Source organism: Periophthalmus magnuspinnatus, chromosome 23 (genome assembly GCF_009829125.3).
Source record: "Periophthalmus magnuspinnatus isolate fPerMag1 chromosome 23, fPerMag1.2.pri, whole genome shotgun sequence".
In the NCBI taxonomy this organism is placed as follows: Eukaryota; Metazoa; Chordata; class Actinopteri; order Gobiiformes; family Gobiidae; genus Periophthalmus; species Periophthalmus magnuspinnatus.
Window position 1 is genome coordinate 2,767,072 of NC_047148.1, and position 25,046 is coordinate 2,792,117.

General features: G+C 40.1%; 1 protein-coding gene across 1 annotated transcript in view; it reads right to left on the reverse strand.

Annotated features, from left to right (window-relative positions):
• zgc:113263 (uncharacterized protein LOC503753 homolog) overlaps positions 1 to 12,322 on the reverse strand; it is a 44,552-nt gene extending 32,230 nt beyond the window's left edge. Inside the window, exons 1-8 of the mRNA XM_033989948.2 lie at positions 12,024 to 12,322; positions 9,418 to 9,620; positions 8,158 to 8,259; positions 7,972 to 8,067; positions 7,255 to 7,365; positions 5,436 to 5,559; positions 3,892 to 4,213; positions 1,360 to 1,427 (exon numbers count right to left, since the gene is read on the reverse strand). Coding sequence (XP_033845839.1) covers positions 1,360 to 1,427; positions 3,892 to 4,213; positions 5,436 to 5,559; positions 7,255 to 7,365; positions 7,972 to 8,067; positions 8,158 to 8,259; positions 9,418 to 9,620; positions 12,024 to 12,063 — 1,066 coding nt within the window. The 5' untranslated portion in view covers positions 12,064 to 12,322. The remainder of the gene's footprint in view (positions 1 to 1,359; positions 1,428 to 3,891; positions 4,214 to 5,435; positions 5,560 to 7,254; positions 7,366 to 7,971; positions 8,068 to 8,157; positions 8,260 to 9,417; positions 9,621 to 12,023) is intronic.
• Between the last annotated feature and the right edge of the window lie 12,724 nt (positions 12,323 to 25,046).

The following is a 25,046-nucleotide window of genomic DNA, read 5'->3' on the forward strand; positions in this document are numbered from 1 at the left end:
GCTGCTTTCCTGGTTTCCTCTTCAAGGTTGCCATTTACTTGTGGGATACTAAGGTACTTGTAACTGCTCTCAGTGTCTGCTATTGTTCCTTCTTGGCGTAAGACCCCTTCTGTGTGGACTACCTTCCCTTTCTTTGTCACCATCCAGCTACACTTCTCAAGCCCGAATGACATTCCAATGTCTGTGCTATAGATGCTGGTGGTGTGGATCAACGGGTCGATGTCTCGCTCATTCTTCGCTCATGTATTGATCCATGTTGCCACTTATCTTAGCCGCAATGATGCTTGACATGAGCTTCCATGTTGTGGAGTGACAGGTTATTGACTGATAGTTGGGTGGAACTGTACCCTTTGAGGGATCCTTCTGGATCAGGATCGTACACCCTTTGGTTACCCATTCAGGGTAAATCCCATCTCTTAGCAGCTGGTTCATTTGTTCCACCAGGCGCTCATGGACAGCAGTGAGTTTCTTTAGCCAGTAGGCAAGGATCATGTCAGGGCCTGGTGCAGTCCAGTTTTTCATATCTGAGTGTTGGTCCCACAACCCGAAGGTCGGAGGATCGAGTCCGGCTCGGACCAAGTTTTCCCGTTGTGTCCTTAGGCAAGACACTTCACCCACATTGCCTAGTATGAAAGTGGTGTGCGCTCGAATGATAGGTGGTGGTCGGAGGGGCCAATGGTGCAGATTGGCAGCCTCGCTTCCGTCAGTCTGCCCCAGGGCAGCTGTGGCTACAATAGTAGCTTACCATCACCAAGTGTGGAAATGAATGAATAATGACTATAGTGTAGCACTTTGAGAGGCTTTGAAAAGCGCATTACAAGTGTAAGCCATTATAATTATTATTATTATTATGATGGTGACTGGATTCTGTTGAGGGAGGTTGCTGTGGTCTTCTCTCAGAGCCACCAGCCACTGTGCATCATTGTTACGTGATGCCTCCTCGCTTTTCCAGTACTGTTCGGTTTCCAGTCCTGGTGGGTCTCCTGTGGTGTTATTACCTTGCCACTGACAGTACATTTTGCCCAGTTATGTTGTGAGGAGACGGTTTTTATTCGTCTGGCTTTATTGTCTCACAAGTATCTTTTTAGGCAGCTAGCCAAAGCTTGGAGCCTTTATTTGGCAGTTTCCAGTGCTTCAGGTATGGGCATCTGGCTGTACTGCTTGGGTGCTTGTTTTTACATTGCACACAAATATATGTATGAGAAATTGTGGTCTAAATATTTATAATAAAATCATACATAATTAAATATTTTTGTTTGCTTAATAAGGGTGGGTCAATCTAAGCAAAGGGTACATGAAAAGCTAATGAAGCATTTGGTAGTAGTTTCTGACATATATAAACATAAAAACTTCACATACCTGTGTAATCTCCCCATATTGAGATCAAAGGAGAGTCACTTGAATTGTCTTCATCCGCTGAGGAGTTCCTAAGCAGGGAAAATATACATAAGATTTGCCAAGAACCAACTTAATCCCAAAGTATGGCCTGGAAGGCTGCTATCTGAGAAATGTGTACATGTTCGACAAGTACAACACAAATAGGATAAAGAGCAAGGACAGATATTTGAGAGACTTCATAAAACCAACTAAATATCAGAATTTTTGGCCAATAAAAATTGTGGGTGTTTGAAATGAAAACTGGGAGGAGATGTACTAAATGCAAGGGTGTGTGCTTTTGTCATTCCCGGGTTTGATCCAATATGACCCACTTCTGGTACAGTTTTATTCTTTGATGCAAGTTTCAGATTTTTACGTAGATTTTTTTTTTTTGCCATTATCTAGGCTCCAGACATGGTTTTAATTAGTCCCTTGGCAGGAGTTTGTCCCAGGCCTGGGCCTAAATATGATTTATATAATATTGGTTTTGGCTGGTAATTTTGGTTGGCTAAATGTACAAGTGGTACTAAACCCTAAATATAATTTTTCACTGCTAAATTTTATATGGTGTTTTAATAGCATTGTCTACTGTTCCTACTCCTTTTTGGCAATATTAGTGCAAATTAGCTAAAAGTGCAGCTTTCTGGTCAAAAATAGCCAAAGTCAAGTGAGTGTGTATTGTCTTCCGTGGCCACTGCAATTCAAGTACTATGTGACATTACACAGGGCTGCTCTGATTACAGCCAAGTGTTTCTGATTACAAACACCTGGCTGCAGTTTGAAGTGTGGATGCCTGTTAGACCAATCACACTGTTCCTTATACCTCTAGCCCCTCCTTCCCCCTCACACTCTTTAGTCTATAGCAGGGGTGTCCAAACTTTTCTCATTAAGGGCCACATATAAAAACACAGACAAAGCTGAGGGCCGATTGAGGGCCATAGACTGGTCGCTAATACAGTGAATGCTTTAAATCTGCGTTATTATTACAAGTTAGATTGAACCACTAGACCTTTATTCATGCTTACATCCTCAATGGGACACATTAAATATTTGATATGGGCTTGTTAAAGTAGATTTTCAGAAATATACAATAACAAGTACTTTTTAAGGTAATATGGGCCAATTCACCTGGAAGCTTGAGGGCCTAGAAAAATTGGTCTGAGGGCTGCACTTGGCCCCGGACCACAGTTTGGGCATACCTATAGGTACTGAAGCGATAGCAGTTGAAGCGTGATTGTGGGTGGAGTTTAGGTATTTAGTCCCACTGTAACTAAAACTAGTGTGAGAAAGTAACTACCGTATTTTCCGCACTATAAGGCGCACCTAAAAGCCTTTAATTTTCTCAAAAACCCGCAGTGCGCCTTATAATCCAATGCACCTTATATATGGATCAATATTGGTCAATTATGACACCCGTAGTCAGGCGGCGTCGCTGAAGTAATAGCGGTAATAACCCTTTAAGGACTGAGCACACTATGGGCCAGTATAGCTCACCTAGACCTAGACTTTTATTATTTTTTAGCCATAAAAATCATGTTAAATGAAGTATCAGCATTTGCTGCATTTTTTCCACACAACTACTTCTATTTTACCCATCCATCCGTATTTTTTCTTTTACGCGTCGAATAAATGACTGGGAAAATCTCCGCAGCCCCGCGCTCTCATTCTTCACCTTCGAGGGACAACAGAGGCAGATTACTGTAATGATGGTAAAATATTTAGATAGCCCCGTGTCTTCGCTTTGAGACGCCGTTTGAATTTACATAAGAGCACGACTGGGCACGGAGTTACGCTGCTGGAAAGTCCGCAACGATAGGATCCGACGCTATAGGGATAACAGGGAGACAGCGCCGGGCGACATACGCCACAATCTGCCAATGGATCGCGGATGCCTGGGCTGATATATCAGTCTCAACTGCGGTCCGAGTTTCACGAAGGCAGGAATTGTCACTGAACTGTTAAGACAACAGCAGCGACACGGATAATGGCGATTTTGACGAGACAGAATCGGGCACTTTGAATGAGCTTGCCCAACTGTTCAACTCAGACACTGAAGAGGAAGAACTCGACAAATTCGTGAATGAGGAATGAACTGAAAAAGTGAGGCTTTACGTGTTTCTTTCACGTGTTTACAACTAAACAAGGCTGGGAGATATTGTGAATATGGACATTAACGCTTGAACAACGTTGAGTTATTGTTATTACGTTGCACTATTTCGAGAGTTACTATATTGTGAATGCATTAACTTGTTTTGTGAGTTTGACTGACTTATCTGACTGTTTTGTTGACATTCCCTTCAGCGCAGCTCCATCTCGTGGATGCGTAACACAACCCCAGCTACTACAGTAGTTTATATTCTATGCGCCTTATAATGCGGTGCGCCCTATATATGAAATTTGTTTTAAAATAGGACATTCATTGAAGGTGCGCCTTATATTCCGATGCACCTTATAGTGCGGAAAATACGGTATTTAAATGATTTAGGCTAGTACTATAGTGATCAAATTATGTACCTGTGTGGTAAGGCCTTAGCTGGTTGTTTCCGGGGAATGTCTTTATAGTCGGTCTGCTTCCTCTTCCTCAGCACCCTGCCCCCTGTGACCTGACTGGACTTGCTCACGTCGTCCATGGAGGAGGTTAAGTCTCCAATGTCAGCATTTGCAGGCTCATTAGTTTTACTGGGACTGAGGCTCTGGTCTATGCTGCTGTTCCTCTGGTGGTCCAGCTCGGGGTTTGGGGTCAGCTCCAAGAGGGCAGAGTCTGGAGTGGGTGTGGCTTCAGACGGAAGAGAGAGAGCAGAGAGGATACAATCGTCCATTGGCAAAAGTCTGGAGTCTGTGAATGAAAGAAACATTAATAGCATAGGATTTGTGAATTTTAGAGTATATTTTACAGCTGGCCAATATAACAAAAGGATTCATTTTGATGTTTTGCTCATATTGACTGATCATATTTTTTGATGAAAATCAAATTGGCAGAAAAAGAAACAGCAAGAAAAGAAAAAGTCTGCCCACTTCCGAGTTAGATTACGGCAGTGCCCAATGGGAGCTGATGTCAACGTAAACGTCATCACAACAAAGAGCCGTGTAGCTGTCAGCACCTCCGATGGACCGATGCACATCACACTAGAAAGTAGCTAATTTTTTTTCATTTGTGCAAAAAGGGCTCCAAAACACTGCCAAATCCTACCTGTATCACCAATTAATTCTCATATTGGAGAATGAAGTAACTACAGAGCAGTGGACACATACTGAAACAAGTTTAGAAATGACTGAATCTACATGCGGATTTATTGTGTATCTATGCAATCCATAGTGCTGAGTGGTTAAGAGAGCTTGTTTGTACTGTCACTGGGTCACTGGGGCAAGACCCTTCCCCCACATTGCTTAGTATGAATGTGGTAAGTGAATGAGTGATTGGAGATTGACAGTCTCTTCACTGTCAGTCTACCCCAGGACTACAGAAATGACCTTCCAAGTGTGAGAACTGATTAAATAATGTACAAAACGGTACATAGTCGCATTTACATTGTTTATGCATTCTTCCGTTGATTCTCTTTACATCTGATATGAAGCATTAACCTAACTGGCAGTAAGAAGGGATGTGCATCTTGCTGGGCTAAAAAAAACAACAACTTTGAATTCATAACTTTTTTCACTATTAACTTGTAATTTCACGCTATAAAAAATCCCTGTATCAGTTTATGAATTAGTAGAACTTTTACATAAATAAACTAGAATTCTATATGTTCTCATTGATTACATAATTTCTAACTGTTTTTAACATAAATATATAATTATTAAAATAGTTTGTATTAAGATGGATCTTTTTCATATAAGTGTTATTTCTCTTCACATCTGTGTAATCTCTCAGTCGTCCAGGTCTGATCCATAGTAAAAGCGAAGTTAAAGTTAAATCTGTCGACTGGACAAAATGTCAAACTTTGTTTTTTACAATGGATCAGACCTGGATGACTGAGGGATTACACAGACATCTTCTCAAGATCTCTCAAACTGGTAAGAGAGCTGGAAAATATTGCCAAGAAATGTCTCGTCACCTTTCTCCTCAAAGAATCCCAGATTTCGGTGATGTTCCACCACAGCCTTCATTTCCTCTGGAGCGAAGAACGATTGTAAACAATCCTCTAACAGACAGGGAGCATCGCCGAGCAGAGCCGCAACCTGACCAGACAAGAAGGAAACATGCTTGAGTCATCCATCCAACAGATTAACTGTACATACTACTGTAAATTTCAGACTATAAGCCATTACCCACACTTTGAAAATGCGGCCTATACAACTATAGGCCTAGCTAATTTATAGATTTTTATTGGCTAAGGGCCACCAGCGACCACTCTCAAGCAGTAAACGCAAAAGTGAGAGAGACATGGGAAAAGATTATGCGCTGATTTTGAACTGTCACTTTGCGCATCATGCACAGACCCTCATCATGGAAAAAAAAAATGAAAAATGCATATGGTGCAGCTTTTATGTTAAAGGCAATGGATCTGACCATCAAAGAAGGAAATAGAGCCACTGCACGTAAGCTTGGCATGAATTAATCAATGGTGTGACATTGGAGGCACCAGCGGGAAGAGCCTGGTCAATGTAAAAAGACTACCAGTGTTTTCAGAGGAAATAAAAGCAGATGGCCTGTGTTGATGCCGTTTTATTTTCTAAATATGCAAGTATGTTCATCCTGTCTTGATGGTGAGTTGGTGTCATCTGATGATTTTCGAGCAGTTTGAAAGAAAGTGTCTTTTTAAAAAAAAAACTTGAAAAAAAAACTACCGTCTTTCTGTGTAAATACCTCATGTATCAACATATTTGTAACAAGCGGCTTACATTCAAGTGCGGCCTATATATGTAGAAAATGTATTTTCTTTTAAAATTTAGCTGGTGCAGCCTATATTCAGGTGTGCTCAATTGTCCAAAATTTACGGTATTTAAAGAAAGGGTATTACACTCCATGGAGCGTGAGATTGACAGGTGGATCGGTGCTGCATCTGCAGTGATGCGGTCGCTGTATCGGTCCCGTTGCGCTAAAGAAGGAGCTGAGCCGGAAGGCAAAGCTCTCGATTTACCCCTAGGGAGGTGTTCCAGGCATGTCCCACCGGAAGAAGGCCCTAGGGAAGACCCAGGACATGGTGGAGGGACTATGTCTCTTGGCTGGCCTGGGAATGCCTTGGGGTCCCACCGGAGGAGCTGGAGGACATGTCCGGGTTGGAGGAAGTCTGGGAGTCCCTGCTTAGACTGCTGCCCCCGCGACCCGGCCCCGGATGGGTCACGGGATGGATGGTATGACACTTCTATGGGGTATTAACCATTTTTGACGCTCCCCCCTTCCCTTGCTCCCCACACTAAGTTACTTCGCCCTCAGAGCACTATCACAACACAATTGCTAATGAAACTACTGCACATCGTAAATTTACTTAAACACACATGGATCATCTAAAACCTCTACATGCATGTTTTTGAAGAGGAAAACAATGTTGCAATATGGTAGAAAGCTCCAAAAAGCCGAAACACTGGCCTCAGGGATTCATGTGACTTCAAATGAAAGGCAACAGTTGTTTATGGGTGTAGAAATTTTCTGTCAATTGCAAAATTGATACAGAATAAATGGCTGGGGTTCTAGGGCTACACAATATGTAATCAATATATTAAAAAAAGCAACAACACAAATTTCTCAATTTTCCAAAAAGTAAGTTTTTAAAAGTAACACATAAAGACTTCAATCATGACTTTCATTAAGTTCTAGTGTAGGTTTGGTCTTGATAGGAAAGATGGACTTCGCCAATTCTTTCTGAGCATAATTAAAGTATTTCTTTTTATGTATATTATGGCAGCAGTTGAGTACAGGAGAATAAACTTTACCTGTGTGAAGTCTGGAGCAGGCAGAAGCTCCTCCAGCCTCGTGATGAACTCCCAAACCAACATCTCCAGAGCGGTGTCGAACTTTGGGCCGTAATAATCAGGGAAGATATCCTGTGAACAAGAAAAAAAAAAATCAGATTTCAGGATTTATTACTATTTAAACAAGGTTTCTACAATAAATAACTAATTAAATATATGTTCATCCTAGCCTTAAGCTTAACCCTTTTAAAGAGGACAGCACAATTTCGGGAAAAATCTAATTGAGATATTTCTGACAATTAATACAATTGCTATTTCACTTGTGACATAACTAAGAGTTCAGTTCAAAATGAGCATTAACATTTGAGAGAAGACAGAAATATGAGCTGAAACTAATACAAGATTCCCATGTGTTTCAGAACATGTTTGGAGAGGTCTAAACCACAGGTACAACAAGATTTCTCTGTAAAAAATAATATTTCATTCTTTTCAGTAGAATTCTATTGACTAAATTTCGATTTCAATTAGATTGCAGCATTGTGTAACAACCCTAATCTTAAACCTAACTCTGATGGGATAATGAAATTGGTCATGTTATGTCATCTATTAGACATCATTCATTCTCAGCCATTGTTGATAATCAGTGGTATTTCTTACAATTATTTTACCACTAAAAACAATTTGACACTCCAAAAAATGTTAATGCTAAAGTTAAATTAAATGTTTGAACCGACTTACTTGAAAAAAGTGTTTTCGTTTTGAAGAATTCTTTAATAATGAATGTACAAGCTCAACAAATTTCACTTGGGATTCTTCCACCCGGTCAAGATGTTCCTGTTAAAAAATGTACACATTTTTACACAGAAGTAATCTTACAAATTATCATCAGTATGAAGCTCAGGTGTAATGCAGTGGTAAACTTACAGGCTGATCCTTTGCGGTGCTTGGGGCTTTAATTCTATCCAGATGGTTTTGAATGTCATTTGTGTCCAGTGGCTCTTCTCCTCGACACATCTCCAAAACAAGCTAAAAAATCCAACATAGAATGTAATTTTCAACACAAAATAACAGTAGTTTCTTTATTACCATGTGGTCTTGTACTAGTTCTGATACAGATTATGATCATTCTAAAACAATTCCCCTATTTATTTTCAGTCAATACCTGCTCAAATCAGTATGTGGTTTTAATACTTGATGTTATATCAGTTAGTACCTGATATTTGATATTTTGGCAACTGTAATGATGATTTTTCTTGGTATAAATAAGTAAACAAGTAAATCTTTGATTTTCATCCAGTGTGATGGTGTGCAGCAACATCTTTTCTACAATAAAAGTACTCCACAAGCAAAAAAACAAAAACAAAACTGAAACACAGCAATTTCAGTAGCTTACTTTGGGGCAACCTGTTGATAAAATGGCAATAATCTTTTTTGGTAATTATCACGATTATTTAAAATGTACTACAAATGAGTATTGTCTACTCTTTTTATTCATGTCCGATTCCTTATACACTGTACAGGAAGGGCCAGAGCAGGCTCTATCTCCTGAGGAGACTCAGGTCTTTTGGAGTGAGAGGGCCACTCCTGAAGACCTTCTATGACTCTGTGGTGGCATCAGCCATCCTGTACGGTGTGGTCTGCTGGAGCAGCAGCATCACAGAGAGGGAGAGGAAGAAGCTGGACAAGGTCATCAAGAAGTCCAGCTCCGTCCTGGGCTGTCCTCTGGACTCAGTGCAGGAGGTGGGGGACAGGAGGGTCCTGGCTAAGGTCATTTCTATGCTGGGCCATGAGTCTCACCCCCTGCAGGACACTCTGTCTGTCCTGGAGAGCAGCTTCAGTGACAGACTGATTCACCCTCGCTGTGTGAAGGAGAGGTTTTCGCAGGTCTTTCCTTCCTGCTGCTGTCAGACTGTACAATGAACACTGTTAACACTGAACATGTGTCATTCATCCATACCTATGTGCAATACTCAAGTCACTTTATGAAAATGTTATATTAGAGTCAATTTTTAGTTTATTTTTAAGTATATTTTAAAAATTATTTTAAACTATTTATCTATTATCTTGTTTTATTGCATGTACCATTTTCCTTCTGTTCTTTAACTGTGTGGTGCAATACTGAAATTTCCCCACTGTGGGACTAATAAAGGCATATCTTATCTTATACGAGGGTGTATTACTGACCCTGGCCCGCAGCCCCAGAATCAGCTGTGCTCTCTGGTTGTAGCTCATGAGCTCCGGAACCAGCTCTGTCACCATGGTAACAAACTCCTCCAACATCCCATAATGTTGCACAAGGCCCTGTTGCACGACCTGCCACATGGTTGCAGACAGGAGCTGCAACGGAGGTGCCAGCAGACGGAGGTAGCGCATCGGGAGTCCATTACCTGGAGGGATAAGCATATAAGAAAAGAGACTATTTCTAAGTGCAAAATCTACCTTAATTTTTTTAATTTTTTTTATATATAGATAAAGTAGATATAACTGACTACAAATAACAGAACAAAATAACTTCACTTCTTACAACTTCCCTTAATACACAAATTGTTACACTGGTTACACAACAACATTACTCTGGAGGGAGGGACGGATGTAATGGGGGTGAAAAAATGGTTCCTATCCATTGGTTTCAGGCACATGATTCCTTCTTGCTTTAAAGTATTTGTAAGAACCTTTCCCCATGTGAAAGCTATAATGTTTGATTTGAACTGCATTACTGCTAAAACAATGGAAGACTGTTGCAATGCCAAATCCTTCAAATCAGGAAGGAATCCTCATGTCTGAAACCCCTGAATAGATGAATTAGAATAAAATCGAAACAGATGCTAAACAGAACAAGAGTACTTCACTTCTTAAAACCTCTCTTCATGCACAATAAACAATTACTTTGGTTAATATACTAGATTTTTATTTGTTCTCTTGTGTATTTTGTAATCAACAGGGCACTTATGAAAAAGAGGGAGTTTATCTTATTGAGGGTCCCCTCTATAAAGAAATGTTAATAAAAAAGAATAATACAGCAATTTAGAAGTGAAAGATATACATTGGCCCTGTCTCGCAGTAGTAGATGTAAACTAATGCCAAGACAAATCACTCCAATCACTACCTGTATTAGAAAACTTTGAAGCTAACAAGTCCCAAGAATTCAGTTCACACAGACAAAATAAGAAGTTTCTTTCATCAAAATGGAATAACTTTATTACGCATTATAAAATGCACGCACTGAAGTCTCTCTAACAACTCTAACAAGCTGTAAATGTAAGATGATTGATAACATCAATGCAGCACATTTAAAGTGTTTCTTGCAGATTTTGTTAATTTTATCTCATTCAATTTAAGGAGTATAAATGCCAGTTACTGCCTGTATTTAACTTTTAAGTAGTCATTTTTGACCAGTTTAGTCTTTTATAAGTTTATGAAAATAGAATGAGTAACAAAGCGTAATTTTGTTATGCCAATATATAGTCTAGTTTATTTTAGACTACAAGGGGCCACCATAGTCTCCTGGGGAATACTGCATTTATAACCACCATAACTACTACACAAGTAAGTAAACTTCAAATGAAAACACTAAATGTTAAAATGGTAATTGGTCACATTTTTATATAGCGCTTTTCCACCTTCAAGGCACTCAAAGTGCTTTACATCAAGAAACCACTCATTTACCACACAGATTCATACTACAGTGAACACAGACACGGAGGGCAGGGGGGTTAAGTGTTTTGCCCAAGGACACAATGGCAGTTTTCATCTGTGGGAGCTGGAGTCGCACCACCAACCTGTGGGTCAGTGGATCTGACTGCTTAACCAATGATTTTTATATCAAGAGTGGGATTCAAACCGCCAACCTTTGGATCAGTGTATAAACACTACCAACTGAGCTACTATTGCAATAAATAAATAAATAAATAATAATAATAAATAGAAAATGTAAAAGTCTTATACTTCACATGGTTTTCCTAAATGTAAATTATTTCCATACACATCCTTCATAATTTTGTTCCAGTTATATTCTATGTACAATACATACATTTGTAATAGTGTTCGGGGTGAGGGAACCCTGGGAGTCCCAGCTTAGACTGCTGGCCCGCCACCCGGGCCCGGATAGGCGGAAGGAGATGGATGGATTTATAGCAGCAATATAATTACATTATTCACATAACTACCTATTGTGAGGTTCAAATTATTGTTTCAAAGTTCATGATTTGAAAAAGTAATCTCAATTTTATATGTCCCATTGTTTTAAAGGCCATATTTGCTTAATCTAAAAGCATAAAAAATATTGCTTTGTGAGAAGAACAGAAGTTAAATAGTATTTTACCTCTCACTTTAGTTATCACTGATGAGTAATAAAAATTATACTTTATAAAGCAACTTAATTACACTTAATCTGGGTTACTGTACTCGACAGTAAACAGCGAGTAACTAGTTAGTGGAAGTAGTCAAGAAGTAGCATTCCTAGCATCCTGCATGCCACCAACCTCTTAAACCAAAGAACTGGATCTATATTCGTCTCATAATACCACGTCCTTACAAAAACAGATCTACGTGTACAAAACTCAAATGACTCCACTTAATTCCCTGCGGGGTATTACATTGTTCGCGCTGGTACAGCCTGTTATGTTGACATGACTGTGGTTGGATTGTTAGCTAACTCCAGACAAGCTAGCGGTAGCAGCCTGAATGGATAGCGTGCAAAAGTAGATCGTATACTTCTGATTTTCGCACGTAGACACTCAGAAATTACTTTTTAAGCTTGATCAAAAGTGTTATAATCGGACTGCACGCACCTTGCCGGCTCTCGTTCTCATCTTCGTGTTTTGTTTCCATTGGCAGATGACAAAAATGGTTCCCGGGGTGGGCTCTTGTGTTGGATTTCTCCACTCAAACGTAGCTCGCAGTTTGTAGTTATGTTCCGCGATAAAACTACAGCCATTAGCTTATATAACGCACCGATCGGAGGTTATTATAGTCGCGGATCATTGGCTTGTTTTGGTATTTTGTGGGAGATCGAGGGGCAGAACAAAGGTCCCTGGCAGAGGCGGTACTGTGCCGATCTTAAGTCCCTTTTTCCTGGTTGGCTGAATGCGTATGGCCCGGATCAGCTCTCCTATGCAAAACCACAATCTCTACACTAGATAGCGCAATTCGACTTGTTCAGAGCGATCTGCCATGTATGCAAGTAGTTTCCAAATGTACATAATTTTGTTAATTATTCAGTCACTTTAGCTCCACTATGCTTTTGTAATGGTGTAATAACTTATGTTTTCGTGATATTGATAGGCTACTCTGAATAGCCTACGTTACCTAATCACGGCAAGGCAAGGCGAGTTTATTTGTATAGCACAATTTGTACACAAAGTAATTCAAAGTGCTTTACAGAATAAGAAAGACATTAAAATCACACAAATCAAAACATAAATAATCACAAATAATCATCATAAAATTACCATTAAAAGAGACGAGTGCAGAATAAAAACCTTTCAGTCGTATGCACAGCTGAACAGAACTGTTGTGAGCTTGGATTTAAACATTGTCAAAGTAGAGGCCTGTCTCACATCTTCAGGAAGACTGTTCCAGGTTTTAGCTGCATAAAACTTAAACGCTGATTCCCCATGTTTAGTCCTGACTCTTGGCACCAGCAGGAGGCTGGTCCCTGAAGTCCTCAGTGTGCGAGATGGTTCATATGGCACTAACATGTCAGAGATATACTTTGGACCTAGGCCATGGAGAGACTTATACACAAGCAGAGCTGTTTTAAAGTATATTCTTTGAGCTACAGGAAGCCAGTGCAGAGACCTGAGCACAGGACTTATGTGCTCATACTTCCTGGTTCTAGTCAGGACCCAAGCAGCAGCATTCTGGATGTACTGCAGCTGTGTTAAGGCTCGTTTGGACAGGCCAGTGAGCAGGCCGTTACAGTAGTCTAACCTACTGGAGACAAATGCATGGATAAGTATTTGACAGTATACCTTTGATTTTTGCATTATTTTTTAGGTGGTAAAAAGCTGCAGATGTTATTGACCTCATAACCACACTAGTCAAAATAATGTACTTTTAGTGATGGGAAGAATACTTTGGAAATGTATTTAGTTACAGAATACTGAATACCTGAATTTGTATTTTGAGTTTCTGTTTGTAGTCTAAGTCTGTGCCTGAGTCCTACTTAGCAAAGTTATTCACGCTATTGTTTGAGGATGGAGTTATAGATGGGGAATAGATGATGTCTAAGGCCCCCCAGTCTTATTCAAGGAAGGATTGTCTTTCTTAACAACAATTGCCTCTTTAACTGCCCTTTCAAACACTTTTTTTTTTCTCTGGCAAAGATCTGTACCTCACTATCTTCAAAGGAGTGGCTAGTGGCTTTGAGATGGAGATGTACGGAAGACTGGGGTCCAGAGGAGCTCTCATGACGGTGTTGGTACATTCTCTTATAGAGTGGCTGTTTAGTTTCTCCACTCATTGTTTTATTTTATTTATTTAACCTTTATTTTACCAGGTAGATCGGTTGAGAACCAATTCTCATTTTCAACGACGACCTGGCCAAGAGGCAGAAATTTCAACATGCAACAGAATAACATCCATACAGGCAAAGACAAGACAAAACAACAACATTAAGACAGTTCCTATGTTCCACTATTTACATATATACACATAGGTGAGCAGAGTTTTAAAACAGAGTTAAAAACAAGTACATTGCTCACGCACTATAGATTTTATTGAGTTGATGAATGAAGCTATTGGAGTCAGAATACTAAGTTTTAGTGTTTTTTGTAGATTGTTCCAGTTGTTAGGTGCAGCGAACTGAAATGACGATTGACCAAAAGATGTACGGACTTGTGGGGTAATCATGGTGATAATGTTACTGGAACGTTGGTTATGTGTGTTATTAGAAATGTTGATGAGTGAGCGAAGATAATGAGGGGTTTTACCAATTCATGTTTTATAGATGAATTTGTACCAATTTATTAATCTGCGGGAGTGAAGTGATGGCCAGTCAACCAGTGAGTACAGAAGACAGTGATGGGTAGTGAAAGGGGCACTTGTGACAAAACGGATTGCTGAGTGGTAAATGACATCAAGTTTATGGAGGAGAGTTTTTGATGCTGACCTGTAGATGATGTCACCATAATCGAAGATAAGGAGGATTGTCATTTTGACAAGGGTGTGTTTTGCAGAATGGGTGAATGAGGATTTATTGCGATATAGAAAGCTGATTCTTGATTTGACTTTGGAAAGTAATGTGTTAATATGAATGTCAAAAGAAAGTGTATTGTCAAGCCATATACCTAAGTATTTGTAAGAATTTACTAGTTGTAGATGTGTACCGTCTAGGGATGAGAGGTTGGTGTGGTAGGGAATCTGGGGTAAATTACGGTTGAAAATCATGTATTTCATTTTGGTTGTGTTTAAACGAAGATGAAGGTTGGAAAAGGCGTGCTGTAGACTGGTGAAACTGTTTTGTAAAGAGCGGAGGGCTCTGTTAAGGCACGGGCTGGATGTGTACAGAATGGTGTCGTCAGCGTATAAATGTATGTGGGAGCAGAAACTACGTTATTAATATAGATTTTAAAGAGGGTTGTTCCTAGTATGGACCCTTGAGGAATCCCTGTGGTCAGGGTTAGGGGGTCAGATTGATGCCCCTCAGCTCGCACCAACTGAATGCGTCCTAAGATGTAGCTCCTAAACCATGCCAGGCACTTCTCTGAGAGGCCTATCTGCTGAAGTCTGCTGAGTAGGGTGTTGTGATCTACTGAGGCAAAGGCTTTAGCCAAGTCCACAAAGACAGCCACACAATATTCTTTTTTATCTATGGCACTTATGATGTCATTTATGAATGAATGAATGAATGAATGAATATTGTTTATTTGAGCAGGCATACTAAAAAAACAAAACAGTGTACGTCCAAATCCAAATTTTGCACAATGCTCAAAAGGAGTAAGCAGAAGTATAATACTTGTGAGAGCTTACCCCCCATATTTAACTAAATCACACAATTAAGATGTTGATCGCAGTAGCAAAGATTGTACAGAAAAGTTAGGTCACAATTATAACATTCCTTCACCATCTGTGCATGTGTTTGTGTGTGTGTATGTATGTAATGTGTATGTGTGTAACATCCATACACATGCACATACACACCAGGTGTGCATGTGCATGCATGTAATGTGTGCGCATAATGTTTACATAGATTAAAAACTCACTAAATTGTAGTTCATAGAAAGTACATTGAGACAGTAGATAATGAATTACAGAGAATTGTTAACACCCAACACATTGATGAGTATTCATAGTTTTACTATGATCCTTCTTTAGTAGCATAGTTTTTAAATATATTTAATCTGTACAGTCGTTTGAAATTTACTAGAGAGATACTACATTTTAAGCTTTCTTCCAATTCATTCCAAAGATCAACTCCATGTCGGGTAATGAACATACTTTTTAGGGTAGTGCGAACACAGTTTCTTAAGATTCATTTGTCCACTCAAATTGTATTTATTATCTCTAATTTGAAACATGCCTTGGATATTATTTGGGAGCAGACTGTACCATGCTTTATATACAATTTGTAGAGTTTTGAATTTGATTAGATCTTCAAATTAAATAATTTTTGACTTAAGAAACAGAGGGTTTGTATGTTCCCTGTACCCAGCATTATGAATTATCCGTATCGCCTTTTTCTGAAGAATGGATATAATATTAATATTTGTTTTATAAGTATTTCCCCACACCTCTATACAGTAGTTAAGATAAGGCAAAATTAATGTACAATATACAGTATAAAGTGCTCTTTCATCCAGCAAACATTTAGATTTCCTCATAATTGCGATGGATTTAGCTATCTTGTTTTTTACTGCAGTTAATTGAGGCTTCCAGCATAGTTTATGGTCAAAGTCCTATAGTAGTTTTTCTTACATTTCCTCATTATATCTGTTAATTTGTTTTTATACTTTTTGTATCTAATTTCAGATTCCTTGGTTTTAGTGGGTTACATTGTTTTTGTTTGATATGCTTTGTTTTTAACATAGGACAATGCAGGTCAAGACATGATTTAAAATCGATTACAAAATTATTATATGCAGTGTCTACATCACTTGCGTTTAGAGTTTTTCCCCATTTTTGAGACTTAAGACTTTTGTTGAGAGCATTTATGGATTCACTTGACACTTTCCTTCTATAATTACCTGTGTTCAGAATCAGAATCAGAATCACTTTTATTGATCCCTGAAGGGAAATTCTCTTAGTTAACAAATGCCACAACCACAGGATAGAATTAAGAATAAAAATAAAAAGTCATTTAAATAAGAATAAAAATAAAATCTCACAAAATCACACACTATTTACATCTATGTACAAAGTGGAATATTTGAGTATTGAAGTGTTTGGTTACAGAACGGAGTTTAACAGTTTGATGGCGACAGGCAGGAAAGATTTCCTGTGTCTCTCAGTGGAGCAGCGTGGCAGTAACAGTCTGTGGCTGAACGAGCTCTTCAGATTGGCCAGCACCTCGTGGAGGGGGTGGAGGGGAGAGTCCAGAATAGTCCTGACTTTGGTCAACATCCTCCTGTCCGACACAACAGTCAGAGAGTCCAGCTCCTCCCCCACAACATGACCAGCCTTCCTGATGATCTTATTGAGTCTATTCGTGTCCCTCACGTGTTTGTATCATACTGGTATGTTTTTTTTAATGTTTACCTCAAAAAGCATAAAGATCGGTAGGTCGTCTGTAATATCATTGATTAATATTCCACTAGTCATTTTGTCATTGATGATATTTGTGAAAAAGTTATCAATTAATGTAGCACTGTGTACAGTCACTCTCGTTGGTCTGGTTATTTTCGGGTGCAGCATCATACTATACATTGTATTAACAAAATGTTCAATTTGGCTCTGAGAGTTAGCTTTCAACACATCAATGTTGAAGTCCCCACAGAAAATTAAATCTTTCTCATAAGGATTTGAAAATAACTTTTCGACTGTTTCAGTAAAAAGGTCTATATTTGAATCAGGAGCCCTATAAATACAGCTCACCCGTAAATTCTTACCTTTGCACATTTCAATTTCAACAGTGATACATTTTAAAAGGTTGTCAATTGCTACTGACATGTTGTCAATCTGTTTGCTTTTAAGGCTTTGATGGACATAAATGGCCACTCCCCCACCACTTTTATGTTTCCTTTTAGTGTTATATATTATGTAATTGTCCAAAATAAATTCATTATTTGATTCCTCTTGCAGCCATGTTTCAGAGATAGCAATAATGTCAAATGATACATTTAGTTGCTGAAGATAATTTTGTATTTCGAGGAAATGTGCGTTTGAACTCCGACTATTAAAATATATTATAGATAGCATTTTAGCTTGATTCTCTTTATAAGGTAAGATACTTTCTTTCAAGTCATGATGATATTTACAGTTTCCTATCAGTGCATTGAAGAGGTTGTTATCAGGGTCAGTCTCATTCAGTATATTATGGGTACAGTCATTGTCATTTTGTTCCCAAATCCCATCCTCCGCATCGAAGAATGAGTTATTATTTGACATTAATGTAGTGTATTAATTGTTGTAGATTTCACATTCATTTTAATTTATCCAAGTCACCAATGTCCTTTACCCACAGAACTTTGGCTTGCTTGGGAGATCCTAGTAGTTTAATGAATACTTTACAATTAAATGTCCAAGTTGACTGGATTTTATTCTGTTTTCTTCTAGCTTCTCTGGCAATGTCTGCATTTCTTTTCGTTAAATGATCATTCAGGTACACATTCGTCCCCTTTAACTTCTTCCCCTGTTTCATGAGTACATTTTTTTGCTTTCGGTTTACAAACCTCAGTATGATCGCTGGCTTAGTCTGGCTGTTTCTTCTTGGCAATAAGTGACATGCTTCGATGTCCCTAGAGTCAATAGTGATCCCTTTGTTGTCCAAAAAAGAGATCGCCTGTTGTTCGATGGAGTCCAAGTCTGGCTGTGTTGGGTCCGTCTCCACAGTCGCAGCCGCTCTTGCGTAGGTGCGGGGCTTGGCGTTAAGTCCAGTGATAACAACATCATTTATTCTTGAGTACTGTTCCATATCCGCCACTCTTTCTTCAAGCGCCAGTATTTTTTTGTCCTTCTCCGCATTTTGTTGCTTTAGCATTTTTATTTCAAACATTAATACCACAATTTGTTTCTGCTGTTTCGAAATGTTAGCGATGTCTTCAGTCATCCGTTGCAGTGATTTCTGTATATCTTCCATGTTAATTGATTGAGATGGGTACCTTTACCCTGTTAGTTCGTTCACACGGGCCGTCGAGTTGTTGCAGAGGTGCAGGGTTTTCAGCCCAAGGCTGAACCTGCTGGCCACGGTGAGTTTCAAGGTCCGTGCGTCATCCCGTTTCTTTCCCGTAGTTCTCAAGTCCTGTCGCTGCCCGGTAGCCGCTGTCTAGCCAAACGAGCACTAGCAGCTGATTAGCTTACTGGTTAGCTGGCACTTCGGGAAGAGTCACAGTTTTTATCCAGGACACGGAGTTAAAACATTCCCAGTCTGAAGGAACAGATTCTGTGATGAATTTGGGCAGTGGTGAAGTTAGATACAGCCTGTTTATCTAACTTTTTTGCTACTTTTCGCAGCACGTATCAACAGCGTGCAGCGTGCACCGTGCACCCCCAACCGGACCCTAAGTGTCGCAGAGATACACCCATGGCCAGTTCTAAAGCCAGACTGCATGTCCGTAAGGATGCTGTGGGTTTCAAGATATTGTGGAAGCTGTTGATTGATTAGTTTTTCAATGACTTTGGAGAGGCAAGGCAGGATGGAGATAGGCCTATAGCAATTAAGATCTAGACTATCACACCCTTTGAAGAGTGGAGTGATTGCTGCTGACTTCCACTCCAGGGGTAGCTCACAGGATTGTAGTGAGAGGTTAAACAGGTGAGTAATAGGTGCCACGATGATGGGTGCTGCTAACCGCAGAAAGAAGGGATCCAATGTATGCTGTACAGCTGCTTTATGAGTGTCCAACTTAAGAAGCTCCCTGAGCACATCATTCTCTTCTCATTTCCGGGTGAGTGCATTCTGTTTTGCGAGTTGTATATCTAGCGTATCTAGTGTCTCTCTCCTGAAATTGTTAATCCACGAATCTTTACAATTTTAAAAAGCAGTTTCTAACATCTACACTAGTGCCTGAATACTTCACTAAACCACCGAAGTTTCATTCAGCATCTATTGCTCCGCACTTCGTGGATTAAGCCCCTCTATCTCCCGGTTCAGCCTGAACTAGCCTAGCTGACTAGCATCATGGCTAAACCTTCCTCCTCTTCTCTCGCTCTTCCCTGCCCTGGTTGCCATATGTGGAGTGATAACCCTGGCTTATTTGACGATGATAGGGACAGCTGCGTTAAGTGTAGTGTAGTGGCAGTCCTGCAGGCCAGGGTTTCAGAGTTAGAAAGGCGGATCCACTCATTGGAGGCTCTGACCCAGAGTTACAGTCAGGTAGCAGCAGTAGGGACAGCGGGACCGCGGGACCGCGGTCTTTAGCGTAACTAGCGAGACTAGCCCCCCAGCGCAACCCGTGGAGCCGGGATCAGACCAGGACAGGTTTGTGACAGTTAGAAGAAAGCGTAGGACAGGCCAGGGACACAGGGCTGAGAATAGGACTGTAGCAGACCAGGGACATAGGGTTGAGAGTAGAGAGCTACCTGTCCAGAACAGGTTTGCTCCCCTGAGCTGGACCTGGGACACTTTAGTCATAGGGAGCTCCATAATCAGGGACGTGGAACTGCCTGCAGCTTCCATGCGGTGTTATCCTGGAGCCAGACTGGGTGACATCGAGGGGAATCTTAGGCTTTTAAAGAAAAGTAAGAATAGGTACCGCCGGATCGTTATACACGTGGGGGGTAACGATACTCGGCGCGGTCAGTCAGAGATGGTTAAGTTACAGATAGCTGCAGTCTGTGAATTGGCTAAGTCGATGTCGGAGTCCGTGTACTTCTCTGGCCCCCTCCCAACCTACACCAATTGTGAAATGTACCGCCGCTTTTCAGCAGTCAACCAGTGGTTGACCAATTGGTGCCCGCAGAATGGTGTCGTCTTCATAGATAATTGGAGGGCATTTGAGGGGAAGCCTAGGCTTATACGTAGAGACGGCATCCATCCCACGCAGGCTGGCTCCGCCCTGTTAGCTCAGAATATGATTGCTAGTCTAGATTGACCAGGTAAGACTAGCACGCAGAATAGCTCAGGGAAGCACAGTGATAGTGACGTTAAGGAGCAGTTTAGACCAGTGAAGCACAGCTTAGTCAGAGGGAACAGCTCCAAACAGACAGAGACTGTGTGTGCCCCACGTACAAAAAGCACAAAAAAAAACACCTCTAAACTCTGACAAGGAAGCTGTCAGATCTCATAACTTAATAAAAATAAATAAATGTGCCGCAAATAAACAAAATGATAAGTGTGTAAAATGTGGACTGCTAAACATCAGGTCTCTTTCCTCCAAATCTCTTTTAATAAATGAACTAATTGGCGACCTTAATATTGATCTGTTAGCCCTAACTGAAACATGGCTTCGGGAAAATGACTATGTTAGACTAAACGAATCTACACCAAGTCACATGAACTTTCAGAGTGCCCGGAGCACAGGTCGAGCTGGTGGTGTGGCCGTCATCTCTCATTCCAGTCTAATTCTCAGCCCCAAACCCAACTATACATACCTCTCCTTTGAAAGCCTCGCACTCTCCATTACGTGCCCCAATTGGAAAAACCAAAAAGCTGTTATATTTATGATAATTTATCGACCTCCTGGTCCATATGCGGACTTCCTGACAGAGTTTTCTGATTTAATTTCAAGTTTAGTCTTGAATTGGAGAAAATCTTGGAGTCCTATTTGATCAAAATCTCTCATTCACAGCCCATATAAACATAGCTTGTAAAACCGCATACTTTCACCTGCAAAATATAACTAAAATTAGAAATATTTTACCTAAAACGATGCTGAAAAACTCATCCATGCATTTGTTACTTCCAGACTTGATTACTGTAATTCTCTGCTCGCCGCCTGCCCCAAAAGTACTATAAGGAGCCTCCAGTTGGTCCAAAATGCAGCGGCCAGAGTCCTAACAGGAACTAAAAGAAGAGACCGCATCAGTCCTGTACTAAAATATCTGCACTGGCTTCCTGTCGAGCTTAGAATTAAATTCAAAGTCCTCCTCCTGACATACAAAGCCCTAAACGGTATGGTCCCATCCTATCTTCAAGATGCTATTGCCCCGTACCAGCCAAACAGAGCACTCCGCTCTCAGAATGCAGGACTATTAGTGGTTCCTAGAGTGTCCAAAAGTACAGTGGGAGGGAGAGTATTCAGTTACCAAGCTCCTGTGCTATGGAATCAACTCCCTGCTGATGTTAAACAGGCCCCCACAGTCTCTGTATTTAAGACCAGGCTTAAAACCTTCCTCTTCGGTATAGCTTATGACCAGGTTACTTAGTGTTATTTAGGGAGTGACATTAAAACCCAGGACAAGATAGGCTGCAGTAGGAGATAACTAGCTGGGGGAAGTATGGCAACCTGAGCACTATCCTCAGCACTATCTCAACAGTGGCTCAACTCCTTTGCATCCCATGCAATTCGGCTTTCGTCAACATCATTCTACTGAGTCTGCAATAATAACAAGAAATATCAAGAAAAAGTCAAAAGTAAATTGGATAAAAATAATTACGTAGGAGCAGTATTTTTAGACCTGAGAAAAGCATTAGATGTTGTGAATCATACTGTACTTCTGTCAAAGTTGTACTATTTTAATTTTTCTGACTCTGTCATAAAATGGATGGCTTCATACTTGTCTAATAGGAAACAGTGTACTGTGGTCAATGGAGTGAAATCGTCTTTTGTAGACTGTCCACTAGGGGTCCCCCAGGGATCGATTCTGGGGCCCATTTTATTTTCTCTTTTCATTAATGATTTGCCAGATGTTTGTGAGGATGTGGACATACAGTTATATGCTGATGATGCAGTGATCTATACAAGTGCAAAATCACCAGAAGAAGCAGCTCAAACTCTCTCATCAGCACTAAGACATATTCAGAGTTGGCTTACCAGATCCTGCCTTCTCCTAAATACGCAGACAACAGTCTGCATGATCTTTTCCAAAAAAGTTATGAACATCAGTCGTTCCAACCGGGTTTTTTTTTTGGAGATCATGAACTTAAACTAGTAACAGAATTTAAATATCTGGGTGTGCTGTTGGATTCCACACTGTCCTTTAAAAAACATGTTAAAATGATATCTCAAAGACTTAATTTTAACATCTCTAATTTTAATCAAATAAGAAGAGCTCTGACTGATGAAGCTGCTATGATGTTTCTGCACTGTATGATCTTTTCTCATGTAAGCTATTGCATAACAAGCTGGTCTCTTACAGGTGTGACAATCCTAAAACCAATAGAAGCTTTATATAAAAAAGCTTTGAAAATTCTAGACAAAAAACCTTTCACCTACCATCATTGTAATATCCTTTCAAAGTATAACTTGTTGAACTTTGAAAACTTTATTAAATTTAAAAATGCCTGTCTAATATACAAGAGCTTACATGGGCTGGCACCACCGCCTCTAAAAGAACACATTAAATACAAAACTGCATCACGATCAACCAGAGCCACAAGCAGGGGTGACTGTGAGGTTCCTGTGAGAAAAACTACTTTTGGTCAAAATGTTCTGTCATTTAAAGGTTGTGTACAGTGGAACAGTCTTCCCACTTTTGTAAGGGAGGCACCCACTTTTACTACATTTAAAAGGTATTTAAAGGAGTGGCTTAGATCAACACAAACATGTGAACACAATTCATAGTTACTCAGTTTTAGCTTTACATAAAATACTCGACTTATAGGACTTGTACAATACACCTTGCACTTTAGGTTATGTGCAATACACTTTGCACTTTAGAACCTGTGTAATACACTTAGCACTTTAGAACTCGTGCAATACACTTAGCACTTTAGAACTCGTGCAGTACACTTAGCACTTTAGAACTCGTGCAGTACACTTAGCACTTTAGAACTCGTGCAATACACTTAGCACTTTAGAACTTGTGCAATACACTTAGCACTTTAGAACTCGTGCAATACACTTAGCACTTTAGAACTCGTGCAATAAACACAGCACTTTAGGACTTGTGCAATACACACAGCACTTTAAAAGTTGTAGTAACCCTCCTGAGTTTATGTTTTTGACTTGGTTTCTGTCCTGCCCTGTATGTATTTGACTGTATTTTGTGTATGTGGTATTTTATGTTAAATGTGACTATCAACCTGTCCAGGGACAACAGATGGAAACTAGCCTGTGGCTAAAATCTGGCATATTTACATATGTATCTTATGTTCATTAATATGCACTGTCTCTTTTCTAAATAAATAAATAAATCCTCTGCTTTGTCCTATTTTCTCATCAGCAATGCTATTCACATGTTGTCCCCTGTCCCACTCCCCCTGTGGAGTGTAACTCTTTCAGATGCCCCGATGACAGCTGGACCCTCTCCTCCTCCCTGCCTGGCTCTCCTCCTTGCCTGGCTCTCATCCTCCTCGCCCGGGTCTCCTCTGCCTCGTCTGGTCTTCCTCCTCCTCGCCTGGCCGATTTTTCTTGTTTTGTCTGATTTTTCCTGTTGTTTTGTTTTTGTGTGTAGGCAGCACGGTGGCTGAGTGGCTACACTCATGCCTCACAGCAAGAGGGTTTGGTTCGATCCCCGGGTCGCCCAGGCCTTTCTGTGTGGAGTTTTTCATGTTTCTCCCCGTGTCTGGATGGGTTTCCTCCGGGTACTCCGGTTTCCCCCATCAACCAAAACATGAATGCCCTTCGAGACAACTGTTGTTGTGATTTTGGGTGTTACAAAAATAAATGAATTGAATTGAATTGAATTGAGTTGAAATGCAAAAGGAGGAACGGTTGAAGGGAGGGAGTTATGGTTAGGTAATGAGTCGGAGGAACTGGCAAAGCAGTCATTGCGCTATTCACTAAACTGAATGGAGTAGACCACATTACTTTGTGGCCTGGGGTTTTGTCCTTTGGGTGAGCCAGTTTCTGTCTTATAGTAGACTGGAATTTCATACTGTCTGAAAGTTCTCTGAAGCTTTTCAGACCCACCAGCTGTGTAAGGAATAGTTACACCTTTCGTTGTAGCTTCAAATTCCCTGTTGTCCTGTTTTTAACTCTCTTCTCTGTGTGAACTTGATGTTTGGATCACTCTCTTTAATAGGGTTCCAGATCTTGAAGTTTGATCTTGGTCTTAGGGTTTTTATCCAACAAACTCCAAACTGAGGCAGCATCATCAGGACATATTTGGGATCAAAAGTTGGTCATGATGAGCTCTTCACAAAGTGGCCAATTTGAAAGCGTAAAAATTCCTGTAACTTTTGCAAACATCGTCAGAATCAGACAAACCTAATGTATTTTGAAGAGCTGGACAAAATGATGTGTGGATGAAAATTCTATTTTTAAAAATGGCTTTCCAGCACACCCTGTAAAGTTACAATGGGCCGTAAACATTTATCTCCAACATGACACTGGAAATATTAAATCACATGTGAAGGTTGATATGCAGCTCTCCCACTGTTGCGTGCCCTTCCATGGCCGCAAGGATTGTGAAACCTCTTTATCACTGCTTGCAGTTTTAATTTCATATTGTAGTTAGTAGATAATAAATTCATTTTACTTGAGTTATAATTAATCTACTTACACCAATTTATTATACCAATACTAGGCTATATAGATTGTATTCACCTATCTTTGGGACTAACCTCAATAGTGAAAGAATTTTAGGATGCTTAATATACGGACATTTAGTAG